The sequence below is a fragment of the Echinops telfairi genome, unplaced genomic scaffold, assembly GCF_000313985.2.
Source record: "Echinops telfairi isolate 266 unplaced genomic scaffold, ASM31398v2 ScPeMD7_7469;HRSCAF=8507_1, whole genome shotgun sequence".
NCBI classification, from domain to species: Eukaryota; Metazoa; Chordata; class Mammalia; order Afrosoricida; family Tenrecidae; genus Echinops; species Echinops telfairi.
The window spans coordinates 14492433-14510093 of NW_022111373.1; the positions used below are offsets into that span (position 1 = coordinate 14492433).

The window sequence follows — 17661 nt, forward strand, 5'->3', positions numbered from 1 at the left end:
CAGTCCCTGCAAGCGGAAGGTCAGAGAAAATGAAGACCTTGGATGAGGTGGATGGACACAGGGGTTTCAACAATGGGTCGCGCATAACAACCAGTGTGAGCACGGTACAGGGCCAAGCAGAGTCTCATTCTGTTGTACACGGGGTTACTGAGTCTGAATTGATTTGAGAGCACCTGACCGCAGCAACCCCCCTGCCAGCATCTAAGGCCCATGAACTCTGAAAGCAGGTCCACACTTCAAGTATAAAGTGGTCAAGGCACAGCAGACACCTGCCATTTTCCAAAGAAATAAAAGGCTCTGTACTTATATAAATGTGAAGCAGCAGAGCCTGTCAGATGAAGGTTTATAGCTGTGAAATCCTTGCAAGCCAAAACTTAAAGCTCTTGAGGCAAAGAAGAATGAAGAAACAGTGTGATGACCAAAAGAAACCCATTCTAAATTGAACATAATTCAAGCATAGTGATAATCACAAAAACAATATGTTAATTATAGATGGTGAAATATTTATTTCTAATGACAAATGAAATTTTGTCTTGAAGAAAAGAAAAAAAAAAAGAAACCCATTCTAAACTCATCCAAGTGCCCTTTAACATGCTTCTTGCAAAGACAAACCCCCACATTCTACAAAGGGGTTCAGTGATATTTTATATGGTCTGCATTCGGTAATTAGGTTGGGGAAAGAGACGAGATGAGAGCATATTGTACAAGTGCTACAGCAGACTCCACTTCCATCATTAGGAATAGCAGTGTTTCTAAGACTAACACTGGTAGGTGGGGTGTGATATGTCTACCTGGCAGTGGGAGGGGTATGCTTCTTTGGACGAGAATCCTAGGACGGACATGTTGAAGACATACACAACATTTGATACATGAGTTTCAGGAAGGTTCTGAAAACTAGTCCACAAGGTTAAGTATTTAATGAACTGAACAAGTCCTAGAGACCAGACATTTAATCTCATCAGTGACTTTCCTTCCTTACGCTCTTATTTCATCCCCCAAATTTGAGGACAGCTTTGGCTTAATTTACTCAGCAAGTAACTACTCCATATTGGAATTTGACTCTTGAAAAGAAATCACACTTGCACGACACACTCTCTGGGTGAAGTGGTACTGGTAAGGCGGCCGTACCTCTCCCTGAGAATTTTTCAATATGACCTTCACATCTTCGCCAGTGCCCCAGGAGTTCTGGTTCTTCCAGATGAGGTCCGTGGGAGGACTGGCTGGGACACCAGCATTTGCAGCCCAGATCTGGGGAAAAGACAGGATATATCAGTACATGAGAATCCCAGATATCTCACATGCCAATAGGAAATAGCACAATGATGAGACTGGAACACCTTATAAGACTTTCAAAGTCCAACAACTCTTTCCTACCTTCAGAGTTGCGGTTGTAACTAGTTTGTGTGTAGAACTCAATTCTAAAAGCCTCACTTCACCATCTGACATGTGAGATGTGAAGATCTACAGGGCTCTAGAGGAAGGCTAACTACATTCTCATACTCATCACTGCCATGGAGTCAGTTCACTTTCCTCATCCTTCAGAAGGACCACTAATGATATGTTTAACGTGTGGCACGATCACAAAGCGTGAAGTTGGTTACTCATATAGATTCTCATTATTTGCATCCCACGTTCTATGAATTTAGGGGACCACCCTTTTGAATTATGTACTTTTCTTACCACCCTATGACCTGTGTCCAGCAGCAGCCTACAGCGGGAGTTGAGAGGGTGACTAGACTATCTAGAATATGCTTCTGAGAAAACAGTATTATTTCCAACTAGAGACAGTGTCACAATACTCCAGTGTCTAAGATTGGGCTCCAAAAAGAATGCTGGAAATGGATCAATCTGCACCCCTCAAGGGAAAAATATGATTTTTATTAAAATTGTTCTTTGCTCTGCTAAACAGCAAGAAAATGCTGCCACATAGGAGAATATGCTGATGTATTTGGTAGTCAGATGATAAAGTTTAAATCCTAGACAAAATACTAAACCTTTATGAGCTCAATTTACTTACGTGGGTGAATAATGCAATCATTACTTCATCTTAAAAAGAAAAAAGTTTTATAATCCATAAATTGTTGTACAAAGGACTGTGTGATAGAAAGAAGCAGGCTAGAGATGGTGTATGTAGGTGTGTTTTCAAATGAGGAGAAACCTATAAGTTACTGCTGAGGGGGGAGTGCTGTTTTTGTAGATGCTCACTAGTAGCTTCAAGTCAGCCATCGGCTTTACAAACGCAAGGGGCAGTAATAGTTAATAGGATGAAATAGGAAAAAAATATCTACACCTGGACCAATTTTCAGATCAATCTTCTGTACCACTTGGAATGTTAATGTTTTCCTAATTTTAAGCTACACTTTTCACCGGTCTATATGGAATCATTACTGGTTAATTAAATGTTAGTAATAACGCTAGTAAAATGTCAATAACCTTACTGTTTATAGTAGCCTACATTTTTACAATGTTTTTTGAGTCAGTGAATGAGTGTGAGTGAGAGAGTGAGTGAGAGAGTGAATGAGTGAATGAGAGAGTAAGTGAGTGCGAGAGTGAATGAGAGAGTGAGTGAGTGAATGAGTGAGTGAGTGAGTGTGTGAGAGTGAGTGAGTGAGAGTGAGTCAGTGAGTGAGTGAGTGAGAGTGTGAGAGAGTGAGTGAGAGAGTGAGTCCATTTTTACAATTTTTACAAGTATATTCCAGACTTGTGCTTTTCAATATGGTAGTCACTAGCCTTAGGTGGATTTTAGGCATTTGAATTGTGGAGTCTTTAGACAGTCTGTAAGGATAAAAGGCGCCCTGACTGTGTGGTGAGCTGCACATCATAGATCACTAATCAAGCAAGAGGCACACAGTTTGAAACCACCAGCTGCTCCGCGGAAGACGCGTGCGGCTTTCTGCCCCACCGAGGCACAGCTCAGCAATGCAGAGGCAGTTCTACTCTGACCTGGGGTGGGCACCAGCTCGATGGCAGCGAGTTTGGCTCTGAGGAAGGATATAATACATAACCAGAGTTCAAAGGCTTGATTTAAAAACAATCTAAACTAGCCTAACAACTGTTTATAGTGATAACATGTTCAAACAATATTCTGGGTGTGCTGAAAGAAATAAATAAACTATAGTTCTAAAATTAATTTCACATATTTGTATTTTGCTTTTTAAAAATTTGAATGCTAGAAAAATTTTAATTACATGTGACTCATATATTTCTGTTCTAAAGTTATCATTCATTCATTGCCTTGCAGTTTTACCGAAAAATCACTTATTACCATATTCTGAAGAACTTAATGGCTTTCACATTTAATGCTAATTACTACAGAAAAGTAGATCGTGTTATTTCACATGGTAATGAAGTCTTCCCCTAGACCTATAGAATATCCAGTGGAAAAGGCCGATGAATGGCATAATGGCTTCACATTAGAAAGAGCCCGCTCAAGCAGGAATCTTCTGAATAAAAACATCAGGATTTCTTCCTACTGCACTCTACAGACACATGATAGCACTCAGCTTATTTCCTCTCCTCATCATAATTACTAGAGGACAGTGAAGTGAAGATATTTGTTCCCATTTTTATACACCATTACAAAGTTAGCACCTGAGAGCTTCTAAAAGTGCCATCAAGCTCTGAACACACCTTCTCAAAGAAGTTAACCTACAGCTTGCCTTTGATCTTGAACTTCTAAGAATTTTTCCAGTTCTAAAACTTAAAACGATCTCTTAAAATAAAACAAACGAAAAACCTAAGAAACTAGGAGATAAAGTCACCTCTACATTCTTTAGAAATAAAAAGTGACTTCTTTGAAATCTATATCAAATTCAGTATATTTTATTATTTTCAAAATTTACTGCGATAAAGCAAAGGAATTTTTTTATTTGCTCAATGAAGCAGATTTCTCCAAATGTTCACTAAAATATTTACAAACAAATTATGGTGCTTCAGAGGATGCCAACAGTGTCATTTTAGGACTAAAATAGAATTCCACACAACATATTTCTGTCTTATTTAGAACATTAAAAACTATGCAAAAACTCTCTTGCTAAAAATAACATTGAGATATTATTAAAATATTAGTCTTGCTAAAATATCATGTTTCATAGAATTGGTTCCTTTTTAAAAACTTTCATTGGCATATAATTCACCCATCATAAAATTTAACAGTTCAAAAAAAAAATTTAACCGTTCAAGCATGTTAAGAATTGTGCAATCATCACCACAATCAATTTTAGGACACTTTCTTCTTTCTTGTACTCATTGTTATTAGCTCCCCATTTCCAACCAAATTACCCCTGCCACACCCCCAAGTCATTCATCCAGTTACTCTCTCTATAGATATAAAATTAAAATCACTGAGTCTTTACCGGGTGTCCATCATATAGAGGCTGGCTTTTGTTCAAAGCAAACTGACTAACACGCCAGGCCCAGAAATGGTGACTCACAGAGCCCGGCTGGATTTATGCTAATTCAAGGAGGAAAGTTCCTGTTTTTAAATAAGTATATAAAAAACGGAGAACATTCCCATTTCAAGGCATGTATGTGCTAGTATTTATTCAGAGATCATCTCCTAATCTTTATGCCAGGCTGTCCACCTGCACTCCCTGAGCTACAAGTATCAGTCAACAGGTAGCCACTCTTTAGCTACTTGAAGAGACAAAGTAACAAGAACTCCGAGGCGGACACCTCAATAGACTAGAACTTTCCTCTAACTGGAGAATGCCCTAACTGGGCTAAAGATGTTTCAAATGCTGTTTCTAAAATGCTTCTCGAGGACAAAAGCAAACCAAACCAATATTCTGTGTTACCTTAGATGTTCTTTTAGGCAGTAAAGTTACATTAAATGACAAAATCGACTTACTGTAACAGTCTGGCCTGCCTTCAGCACATATCTTGAGGTATATTTATAACTGACCGATGTGTCTCCTATTTTTCGGATCATCTCCCAGCCTCCCATTGGTTGATCCTATTTACAAAACAAAAACAAGGTCATTACGAATATAAATTTCAAAGAATAATCAAATAAACCAATCAGTGACAGTTACATTGCAATGGTCTTATATTTGCATTTCCATGATGCCTATTTTCCTACTCTAACTAGAAAATATGATCTGTCATTCAGCAAAAGAGGAGCATCAACAATGCTGCAGTTAATCACTGAGACACTTAATTTCAGAGTGCATAAAGCTACAAGCAAGGATGTGACTGGCCATAGTCACTGCTGGAGAAGGTATTGCTATAGACATCTAGTCCTCAATTACTACAAGCTTTTAAAACATAAAGATAAAAATTTAGAAGGAGAAGGAATATTTATTCTTTATCTTCTGCATTTGCAACACACCTTGCACAAATTTGGCTCTCTCTAAGCAAAACAGCAATTGTGAAGATGGTGCAGGACAACTCGGTCGTTTGTTCTATTGTGTAGCCACTATGAGTTGGGTCTGACCTGACAATACCTACAACAACAAAGCTTACAGGACTCAAACAGGGCCACTGTTGCACTAAGCCAGTCCTAGGTAAGAGGTATTGGCTTCAATGCTGGCCCCCAAACAGCCTAAAGCAGTCGTTCTCAACCCATGGGTTGTGACCCCATTGGGGGTCGAATGACCCTTTCACTGGGGTCGCCTGTTTCTAACAGTAGCAAAATTACAGTTATGAAGTAGCAATGAAAATAAGTTTATGGTTGGGGGGGGGGGGGTGTTTCACCACAACTTGAGGAACTGTGTTAAAGGGTTGCAGCATTAGGAAGGTTGAGAACCCCCGGCCTAGAGCCATCAGGTATTAGAGCAGGGCAGTTGCACTATCAATTAAACTAATTTGTGTCCGTGTCTATCTAAAGCCAGAAGAATAAACCAGGTTGAGAGCCAGTTCCAGAATGGTTCCACACAGGACTGCTATGCCTTCTGAAAAACAGCAAACTATAGCAATAGAGTAGGAGGGGTGCCTCTGTCCTTCAGCTTTTAAAGTTGTGGCTGCTAGTGTTCCTTATCTCCCACCTGTAAGGTAGTATTACTAACTCTGGTCAGTAAAGAAATGACTTTCACAGATGTGCAGAAGGTCCATGAACATAGGTTCAAGAACTGGCATTCACTCTACTGCAAACCCAGACCTAGCCTTCCTCTACACATCTTTCCCAATGCCTTCTCAGCCCCCAACCTAACCAGGGAGAACCTTCCATGCTGGGTGCCTGATGGCCCTGGCTTGAAACTTCAGTATGCCTTGCTATCGGTATTTCAAATTTTAAACCATGGCTTCCAATAAGTTTGAACTAGCTCAGTCATGGACACTAAATCAAAATATCCAGACACACTTTTAAAATCTGGATGAACATGAACGACATCAAGAACTGAAAAAACGATGGGGTAATGCCCTAGAACGGCAGATTCAGAAGAGACGCACAGGGAGCTCCTTCAGGAGGCTGGGTGGGAAACCGGGTTACCAGCAAAGCTGCACAGAGCAACACACGTTCCAAGTGGTGTGTTCGCTGCCTGCTCGGAGCTGGGCATCCGCATTCCCATTCTGCAGGCAGGAGACTTGGTGGCTGTGCCAGGACACGCTGCCTTAAGAGGGAAAACATCGTCTCCCAGCCCGTCACTGCTCTAGTTCATCACTCTAACTTTTAAGATTGAGTCTGTTCCAGCCAAACGGTTTCATGATAGGGCTTTACACTCTTGTTCCAAGTGAAACCATGGGCATTCATTTATTCCTCCCTCTACTTACAGAAAGAAGCAGTCCTGCAACTATGTGAGTCTGGGCTTCTAGCTCCTCCTACCCTTCACAGAAAGTTCGTGACAATAACGGCTGTGAAAAAACCACCACCATTTCATCCAGGCAACTTTTCACAAAGATAGTTCTGTTAATAACCAATCATCCCTGGAAAGGCCCGTGACAAAATGACTGTGTGTGTGGTGGGGGAGTCCTACGTCTGTGAAGCGGGGCTAATGACTGAAAAGTGAAGCCGCCAAAGACACTCCCTCCTGGGCCTGCACTTCGGTTTCTACAAGCTTTCCCGACGCTGAAGGAGCACCGCCAGGGGAGCGCTGGACTGCTAACCACAAAGCAGGCTGGTCAAGAAAACGCCAGAGAGCCCTGTGCTTGCTTTCTGGATCATGAATTAAGTAAGAAGGGGGGAGACTTTTACTCTATGGCAACTGCTGAATCCCAAGAAAGGACTATTTGGTTGTTATGAATGCAAGCTAACCTATCAATCTACAAAGGCTTGCTGGGAGGAAAAGATGGACGGCTGGTACCTGTTCAGAAGTGTTTTTCAGGCGGATAAATTTCCCGTCCACATCAATCTCTTCAATGCAAATGTTCCCAGTGGCTGAGGCGGAGTGCGAGATGCTGACACTACTGCTCGCCTCGGATTCCTCCACGTCAACCCTCTTCCGCTTTCCTCGAGTTGTGCGGACGCTGCGACTTGAGGAGGCTCGCGACACGGTCACGCGAGAAGAAGGGCTTGGAGAGAGCTTCAACCTAGACGGGAAATGACACAGCCGCGTAGGAAACATCCCTGCTCTTCCTTTCGTTAAAAAGAAAGAATATGCTGGCCTCCTCCCTGGGGGATGGGCAACAGAGAAGTGGGTGATAGGAGATGCTGGACAGGGCAAGATATGACAAAATAATAACTTGTAAATTATCAAGGGTTCATGAGAGAGGGGAGAGCAGGGAGGGAGGGGAAAAAATGAGCTGATGCCAAGGGCTTAAGTGGAAAGCAAATGTTTTGAGAATGATGAGGGCAATGAATGTACAAATGTGCTTTACACAATTGATGTATGCATGGATTGTGATAAGAGTTGTATGAGCCCCTAATTAAAAAAAAAAAAAGCTGTATTGTTGCACCTTTTTCAAGATGACAATCTGCTAGCCAAATCCATTTAAATAATAGTAACATTTTCCCAAGAATAAAAGTAACAACCCAAACATAAACATAACAAAACATATGGTAAGAAGCAATACCAACTACCACCCTATTACAGCTGCTGATCTGTGATTTTTTCCTCCTTTCATACTTTAGAATCGCCCCTGTACGAAACTGCCCATGGTATAGGTAATACTGAAATGTACTGCCTTTTTATCCTCTATCAATCCACTTTGCCTTTGGACCTTTTCCTGACAACCAAATTAAAAGAATTCAGATTTGAAAAAGAAATATAAATATCAAGTTTCTTTTAACCCAATGTACTACTTTACCAGAACATTTACATTCTCAGAGACACCATTCTGTCAGAGTCCAGCATTTAAAATTATAAAAATACTCAAATGAAGATTAAGCAACATTTTCTGTTGTTGGGACTAAAATATAATTTTGTTACTACCTATACATAAGATGTTTCAAAGTAATTGAGAAAATACTGAAAACTGCCCAAGCATTTCCTTAAGCGGAAGACTAAGGGGCCGTGGACTACACGGTGACAGGTAAGTTCCTTACCGCTCTTCCTCTCCTTCCAGGAGTTTTCTGTAGGCACTGATTTCCATGTCCAGAGCCAGCTTCACGTCAAGAAGCTGCTCGTAGTCGTTCAGCTGTTGCTGCATCTGATCCCGTATTTCCGCCATCTCTCTCTCTTTGTCAGACAGCATGCGGCGAGAGGCGTCCCTTTCTTTAGCAAGCAAGTCCTCCAATTCTTGAATCCTTTCCAAACATGCTCTAGACTTCAGATTCAAGGAAACACATTGGTACTTTGTAGAACCTTTCCAACACTAATACAAGGCAGCTATTTTAAATCCCTGACTGGAGTGGAAACAAATGGAAGCCCATGGAATCTCTAATTCATTAGAATTCGAGATTGGTTTTAAGGAAATGACTCACTTATACATTACAAATATCCTCCGAATGTAAATGCTTTTAAGTACAAGTGTATATTTGGGGTGGGGGTAGTAAATGGCCAACCAAAACAAATTTTTAAGTGATGGTTTTGGAGAAAGTCAACTGTCCCCCCACGAAGATTTTTACTTCAAAAGCACAAATTGACCAAGCAACTGAAAAATTGTAGAACCTCATTGATGAGAGACCACTAAACGCGGGTGGAAGAATGTGTTTGGAAATTACTGGGGAATATTCAGAAGCAGAAGCAAAGGGATTGTGGTTATTGCGAGAAAGGTACGACAATGTGTCCTTTTGTGACAGCTGTGCTTTCTCCATGCCTGAGCCAGCTGATCAGCACACAAACGGGTGAACAACATGCTATGGTTTTTAAAACAGTGTCTTAAACACAGAAATCGTATATTTAGTATAAAAAGAATGAGGCCTATCTACTATATAAGAAAACTCACCTTAGAAACCTTTGTGGCTCACTGGGTCATTATTCATCTGAGTTTTGCCTATCGATTCATCTCAACCAAGTGTAATCAACTCACCAAGACTGATGGATACCCAAGGCCCTTAGAATCCCAGCTAGCTGCAAAGGAGATAAAGCAGTGGTTCTCAAACTGTGGGTCACGACCCCTTTGGGGGTCCAACGACCCTTTCACAGGTGTGGCCCGATTCATAATAGTAACAAAATTAGAGTTAGGAAGTAGCAACTAAAATAATTTTATGATTGGGGGGGTAACCACAACATGAGGAACTGCATTAAAGGGTCGCGACATTACAAAGGTTGAGAACCAGTGAGATAAATGGCAGCTAGTGGCCAAACATTTAATCTGTGAAGCTACAGATACAAAAGAACTATACAAATACTGCATTCTTCTTGTTAAGTTTATTTCTCATGGGGATGCAAGGTAAAGAATCGCTGCTTTACACTGAAATAAATAAATGGATGTTGAAAACTAGGCTTTGGGGTCACAGAGAAAACACTACAGACATGCAAAAAAAGGAAAGGCAGAATGAAGCTGTGGTGTTAGATTCGAGTCAGAGACACCCATATGAATTCCTGTTCAGTTCAATATCAACATGGATATAGACTCAATTATAAGTATATAAGTATAGGTGCATCAATGTGTTAGTACACATACATGTATAACTTGATTCTAAGAAGACCTAGACACACTAGCATCCCAGTGACTACAAGCATACTCAGTGCCCAGAGCTTAATTCTGAATACCATTCTTTAATAGAGTCAATGGAGAAAATGGCTGATTCTAGGGCTGGGGCAGGGAAAGTAAGTGTAAGATGAAGTTAGAGTACCTTATAATACCAGATAATAAGGATGTGCTCAAAACATCTCAATAAAAAATATAACTCGAGTCTAATCATGAAAGTCAGCATTTCAAACCCACCAGCCGCAAAGCAGAAGATGAGGCTGTCTGTTCCTGAAAGATTTAGTCTCAGAGACCCTATGTAGAATATCATATGTTGGGATAACGAACATTTTGGGGTATCATGAAAAAAGGCCAACTTAAATGGCTATATATATATAACGAACATTTTGGGGGAATCATGAAAAAAGGCCAACTTAAATGGATATATATATATATATATATTGGCAAGTCTTATTTACTTTGGTTAATTATTAACCAAAAAGGTTAAGTTTAAAAACTGGTGAAATTCAAAGAGCTCGAAATCACCAGCAGCTCCCATAGAGAAAGATGAAGCTATCTAGTCCCATGGGGCAATTCATTTCTATGGTATCTCTGCAACTTTTTCGTGCCTGTAAAATTATTTTAAAACACAAAGGTTATTTAAAGAAAAAAATTAATTAAAATCCATAGTAGAACCTGGCATTCTATAGGAGAAGCAGGCATTTGTCCTAAAATTGATCCTAAAAATAGTGTCTGGCCTTAATGTATTTGGGGGAAGAAGACCATGCTAAACACTGAGAAATCAGTTCCATTCCCTTCATGCTTAAGACTTTCTTTTCTCCTAAACAAACACTGTCAGTTCAAACACCTCCTTGTCCATCTCTTCACCGTATTTCAGAGGGTGGTAAAAGGGAGAAAGGGCAACGAGGTGGGGACTCTAAAGGAGAGACCATGAGATACACAGGTGCCCAGAGACTCAGAGAAAACCTAAATCCAGATTTATAAACCCAACAATGTTTGCCTCTCTGTCTCTGGTGCAGTATCGTGCTAACAGGGAAAAAGTAAACTCTAGATTTATAAATATTTAAGTTATTCTGAAATATGTCTGTATTTTTCAAAGAAATCAGTTCCAAAGTTAGCTGCTCTGTAGTGAAATACAGAGAACACGATTCGGAGTCAGGGGAAAAAAGCAAAAAGATTCTGAGTCAGCTCCAGTTCTTTTTCCTGACTAAGTCATGAATACCCAAGCCGCAAGTAAACCAGTGTCCTAATTTGGACATTGAAATCTAACTAGGTAATTCAAGGTTTCATCTCTCAAGTGTTCATGAAGGAATTTTACTAATTTTGCACTGATGGTACGGTACAGTTTCCAGAGTATGGAATGTGTGTGGGTGGTGGTGGTGGTAGTGGTAGTGGTGGTGGTGGTGGTGGGGGGAGCAGACAAAAGATGATGAAGTGTTTCTGAAGTACCACTGCATATTCTTCTGCCAAGTCAGCTTCTGTGCTACCAATTAATCTGGCCTAAAAAAATTTTGACATGCTATAAAATAATATATGAAATTCTTAATTTCAAAGCATAAACACTGCTACCATCTAACATACTGTTCAAAAATATGTTCTAAAGTCACTATTTTAAAAGCTACACCAATTTACAGTAAGATTAAAGAAGGACTTCCCTCGTGCGAGCCATATAACCAAAAGGAAGTGCTTATTGCCCAAGAGCAGCATGCTGAAACTGATGTGACTAAGCAACACCACTAGATGATGGGAAAGTGTCTTTCAATGTACCTTCCCCCTGCACCTGCTGCGTCTTGATATTTTAAGGCTAAAATTGATCACTTAATTAAGATACTCAAAAGTAATTACATTTCATAAAATCTGTCACCAATAATAATAAAGACATGCAAGGATTCTCCCTCAGAGACCCAATATGTCAAACAGAGGTATTAAGAACGATTCTGGCTGAAAGGGTGCTTCCCTCTGCTACTCCCTACGTGCCTACACTTCCTACCACCTCATCGGTCACTGAGGTAAGAAAGACTAACTAACAGCCTCACAGGGAAAGCACACTGGAAGCTGCAACTGCAGGATCAACCTCAAGAGGAAAATAACCATCCCAACCATAACTGAGTGTCTTCGGCAGCTGTCCAAACAAAAAGGAGAGAAAAGCAAATTTAAGAGCAAGGTGATAACCCTCACTGCCTTCAAGTCAAGTAGGACTCTTATTAATAAATGGGAAAGGTATAAATGTCAATTCTAAAAAGAACCACACCAAACCAAACCCATTGCCCCTGAGCTGATTCCAACTCATAGCCACTCAACAGGACAGGTGAAGTGCTCCTTACTGTTCACCTTTATGGGGGCACACAGCCTCATCTTCCTCCCCCAGGATGGGCTGACCCACCAACCTTATACCTACACCCCCAAGGCCACTTGTAATAAGGCCAGGGAGCCCTATTTTTTATAAGGTTCCAGTTAAAGGAAAAAAAGTTTTTTGTTAAATTCCTAAAGGAAATCGTTGAACACAATGAGGTATTAAGAAAAGACTGCGAATCTGGAGAAACCCACTAACCAGTATGAAATCTCTGGGCAAATCATTAAGTCTCTGAGGTTTTGGGGTCCAAAAGAGCTCAAAGGCTCTGTCAGCTCAACTGCTCCACACGTGATTTCAGAACCCTGTCACAACAAACTAGCCATGGGGCAGGTCTGCTCTGATGCAGAGCCGACTTGATGGCAACGAGGTGTTTTTGTGTTTAAGTTTTCGTGTGGACTTTGTGTCCATAAAAGCATCTCTTAGATTTAAAGCTGGTTTTGAGCAGAGTCCGTGCCTGCTTAGGGCACACTAGGGGACACCATCATGCACTAAGAAGCACTTAAGTCAATGAAACCAGCATCATGTGAGCTTGCCGTTTAACTGCATTAATAAATAGACTAATCTCTAAATTCTTAATTAATTCAGGCTATGAGTTGGGCTGTAAACAGCTCAAATCCACCAGCTGCTCCACAGGAAAAAGAATGAGGCTTTCTGCTCTCATAAAGATTTACTGCCTTGAAAATCCGTAGGGGGAATTCTACTCTGTCCAATTGGGTCACTACGAGTTAAAATTAACTAGCTGACAGTGCTTTGTTGGTTTGTTTTCCCTCTCTCGAGTGTGAGAAAAAGAAGGTGCTGGGAACAGCAATCTGTGGAGGTGACACTGGTCCCTGGGGTAATTTCACAAACAGACTAGCAGGTGCTCCCCCCACGGCACGTCCCTTCCCTCATTATCCATTCACTAGGAACATCTGTCCAGTGGATGCTTTTGTAATGCACGCGAGGGAAATGGGTGAAAGGACGTGGAAAGCAAGGAGAGGATCATATCATGCCTGGCCAACAGCAGAAAGAGTGGCCCTGGAGAGAAAGAGAGACTCTCTCAGCAGATCTGGCCTCCAAGTTCAGCACCGATCATTCTCAGGAGAAGTTGCCTACTTACCTCCTTCTGTAGGTTGGAAAGCTGAGATGAAAGGCTCTCAATTCTCATCCGACTTTCCATCAGCTCTTCCCTAGCACTGTTGACAGAAGAAGTATTCATCTCTGAAGAGAGTCTGGCATTCTCAAGCTAAAAGGGGGAAGAAAAAAAAAGAACCACCTTGTAAGTTCTGGCCACTAAACTGAAACTAACCAATGAGGAAGCATGGATCACCTCCAAGCATTCAAGCAGCCTTGTTGGTCACTGGCTGATGAAACACAGGAAAGACGTCATGAAGTGTGCCGACATGGTATGAATTACCTCAAGTCTATTTTAGATTCAATTCCCAATATATTAGCATTAACAATGCAAAGATACCCGCGTCTTTCTTTACTCAATGTTGATTACTTTAATATTTCCCCATTAAGTAATCATTTCTTATCTCAGATAATACTGCTAAAAGGGGCAATAGCAATTTGTGATGTTTGTCAGAGAAACAAACGTCACATATTCCTAACCTAATAAACCCAACAACGAAAATAAAATAATAAACAGAAAAACCAAAAATAAAATAATAAACAGAAAACACTGACTATTTCATAATTGTTTCACAAAAGCTAGCATGTCTAGCTTCTTTTAGGAGAAGTATTCCGTAGAGAAAGAATGCTTTGTACCAACCAAGGACACAATATGTGGTGCCGGATAGAACAGTAAGAGAAAAACATAGAACAAAATTCAAATTTCTAGAAAGAGGCCAAGCTGACTGGGCAAGTAGGGAGTACATTTCTCCTACACCCTCTATGTGGGAGGCGGGACTGGCAGGAAAGCTAGGTTAATGGAAATAAAACAGAAATAGCCAGAGGAGACGTCATGAGAATCGACACATTGTGAAATGGAACCAATGGCACCAAAGAATTATGTGCAAAAATCATGAAATAAGAACCTAATTTGCTATTTAAACTTTCACCAAAAAATAAAATAATTCTTTAAAAAAAAAAGTTATTCAGGACAGTATGATCAGTATTGTTTTTATTTTGGGGGGGGGGGATTCTCAGATGGCTTGGGTTTATCTACAATGACAAGATAAAAATAAATGGGACCAAAAGATAAAAACCCTTATCTCTGATAAAACTGGAACAAACCTACTTTCATAGAACAATTTTGTTTACAGAAAACTGGATTCTTGGTTTTGTTCTTACTCCCTTTCTATGTTCATGAAAACTGGTGAATTCATTTTAAAAAGTTTAATGAAACACCCAATCACTAACAACTCGACCCTGCTTTCTGTGGTGACTGGGGAGAGGGGGTCAAACACTGCAGCGAGGACCTACTTTGGCGTGGTACGTCTGCTCGAGCTCTTCTTTGTACATCCGCACTTGGGCATCATGTTGCTCTCTCATCTCATGAAGGGCTTGAGCCAGCTTATACTCGTACTCAATCTGACGCCCAGAATCCACCTCTACCAAGCGCGTTTCATGCTTCCTTCTGGTCTCATTAATCTCCTGGGGGAAATATGACACAAAACAAGTTATTTACCATGGTTGCACTTGTATATGTCTGAGGAACATCACAGTCACCTGATGTCTTAAATGCAAACCTACTACATGGTTCCAAGGACAGAGATGCAAATAGACGCATTTCTGCCTCAGAAGATTCTGAGATGAGACTAAAGGCAGATACTGGGGCATCTGCAACCCCAGGAATCTTATTTCCTATGAGCAGTCTAGCTTGGGGAAAGGGTGAGGCTTTCTTCCCCCACGGAGTTAGTCTCGGAAAACCACAGGGAACCTGTGCTGGAGAGCCACTTTGAGCTGGAACTGACTGAATAGCTCATTTGTTTCTCTGAAGATAAAGGAACGGCCAGGATAATTTTCTACAGTATCATGCTGTAATAGGTAAGTTTATTGTACCAACCTGGCCAATAGGAACATGTGGGATTAATTAGGTCACAGTTTGATTGGAGGGCAAAAAGATAAATGGCTCAGCAAGCCCCACCCTTCTCTCTCTTACTCTGTGGTGATCAGACCAGCATGTGGGTGCTTTAGCTAGTTCTCTGCCTCAACTTGTGAGCTACAATACCTGTGGGACAGCCAACCCGTGGAACATGTCGTTAGAGCGTAAAGTTCCTCAAGACCTGCTTTGCCATGCTGCTGGTGTGTATACTGCTGGAGCTTGAGGCTGTCAGATCCTGTCATCTTGCATTGCTTGAGTTTGATATCCCATCCAGGCTTGCTTTGCTAAGCTCCTGAGCTGCTGACTGTTGGTGACTCACCCTGCTGCTTGGCCGGACTGCCTGCATTGCCCGAGGAAAGACTCGGCTGTCTGCTTCCTTGACCTTGAACCCAGCAGCCCTAGTGGGTTGACGGACTTCCAGCATATTAACTGTTCCAGGGAAGTGAGTTGAACTGAGCCCTCTGCACTGCTGTGTGGACTAATTAGCTGCTACATTCCTTCATGCTGTATATATCTAACCATATATATATGGTTAGTGTCCTAACCCACATGTAATTACAGACAATTACATCCAGTGAACATTATTTTTCTAAATTATATTATAGAATATTCTTAAGGGTACCCCTGGAAAAATTTTTATATGAAGAATTAAATTGTCAGGACTTCAAGTAGACTTACTACGCATAAAATTATTTTCTTAGACACACTAGGATGCTTCAGTTAAGTTAATTTACCTAACTCCTTTTAACAACTGGTTAGTTACTGGTATCAACTGAAAAGGGGTCTAATGAATGACAGGACTTGACCAATTCAAGCACACATGACAACTATTAAAGTACAGAAATAGGCATACTCCTCCATGTTTTAAGCAGCCGTGTAGAAGAGGAATAGAGATGCTAATCTATGGCAAGGAAACAAGTCCCTATCAATGAAATGTCCATCTAGGCTGGGTACTGGTTAGGAAAACAAAACATGCCTATTCCCAGTGGCAATAATTAAAGACGCCAGAAGAGGGGGATGTAGCCACTAAAGTGCTTGTATTATTGTCCCCTTTTGTGTGCATTTATTCATCTTAGTAAGTGCTGAAAAACATCATCTGACAGAATCACATAACCAAGCTTCAAATTCCAGCTACACTGCTGACCTCTTTGATCTCAGATTTAAGTTCAAAAAAGGATCGATATCTAGACAATGGACACGAGAGAGCTAATACAGTAACAGTGAGCAGTCACTGATGCCTTTGCTTCTACTCTTCCTGCCATCTGCCTCCAGCAGTTTTGCTCTTTTCGTACCTCTACCTGTTCAGAGTACCACATTTGCATGTTTATCGAGAAGAATGCTACCCTCCCCATAAAAATGCTTCCAAAAATGAAAGGAACGTTTGATGATCCAGGCTCATAAAGGCAAAATCCAAATGTTACTGAAACACTTGTGAGGATGGCACAGGCCTGGGCAGTGTCTCTTTCTTCTGTGCACAGGGTCTCTATGAGTCGGAACCAAGTTGATGGCACCTAACAACCACAACACTGGACACATATTACATTACTGTGTCCTGGAGTAATCTGGTGTCCTGGGGCACAGTGGCTACATGTTGGACAGCTAACTTCGAGATCAGCGGTTCTAACACACGAGCTGCTCCAAGGAAGAAAGATGAGACTTTTACTTCCGTAAAGAGTAGCAGTCTCAGAAACCCGAGGGAGGGGCAGCTCTACCCTGTCCCACAGGGGCATCATGAACCAGAAGGACTTGATGGTAGTGAGTCGGTTTTGTTTTGTGCTATTTTTCACGTATTATTTTATTTAGAACCAGTGATTGAAGCGGAGGTGGAATGAACTGCTCTTGGTTTACAAAAGTTTAAAGATGCGGAACTTCACAACATTAAAGCTAATTAAAGACACAGCAGAACACTTATTTTTAAAAAGCAAGCCCACTCATACGAAAATATTTGGCTTTATAAACAAAAACTGTTTTGCTAACGGTGATAGCAACACTCCTTACAGTCTACAAAGAGCTTCCCTGCACAGCATTTCACTTTGATCTTCATCACCCATTGAAGAAAAATGACCAAATCTCATCATTTGTTTTTAAATGCAACTCAAACGTTTGACCAGTGCACTTCTGTCAAAATCTATTTTGCTTTAATATCACAATGGCATAAAAACTGTACCACTCCTAAAAAACATTAACCATGTGTTCTTCCACTCAGGTTAAAACTCTAAATCTTTCCAATTTTATTTATTTTTAAATCATTTTATTGGGGCTCATACAACTCTTATCACAATCTATACATACATCAATTGTGTAAAGCGCA

The 17661-nt window shown here is 40.8% G+C and overlaps 1 protein-coding gene across 1 annotated transcript in view; it reads right to left on the reverse strand.

Annotated features, from left to right (window-relative positions):
* The window catches only part of LMNB1 (lamin B1), a 100512-nt gene that overhangs the window by 8763 nt on the left and 74088 nt on the right, over positions 1-17661 (reverse strand). Inside the window, exons 4-9 of the mRNA XM_013004506.3 lie at positions 14729-14899; positions 13422-13547; positions 8420-8640; positions 7239-7464; positions 4850-4954; positions 1129-1248 (exon numbers count right to left, since the gene is read on the reverse strand). Coding sequence (XP_012859960.1) covers positions 1129-1248; positions 4850-4954; positions 7239-7464; positions 8420-8640; positions 13422-13547; positions 14729-14899 — 969 coding nt within the window. The remainder of the gene's footprint in view (positions 1-1128; positions 1249-4849; positions 4955-7238; positions 7465-8419; positions 8641-13421; positions 13548-14728; positions 14900-17661) is intronic.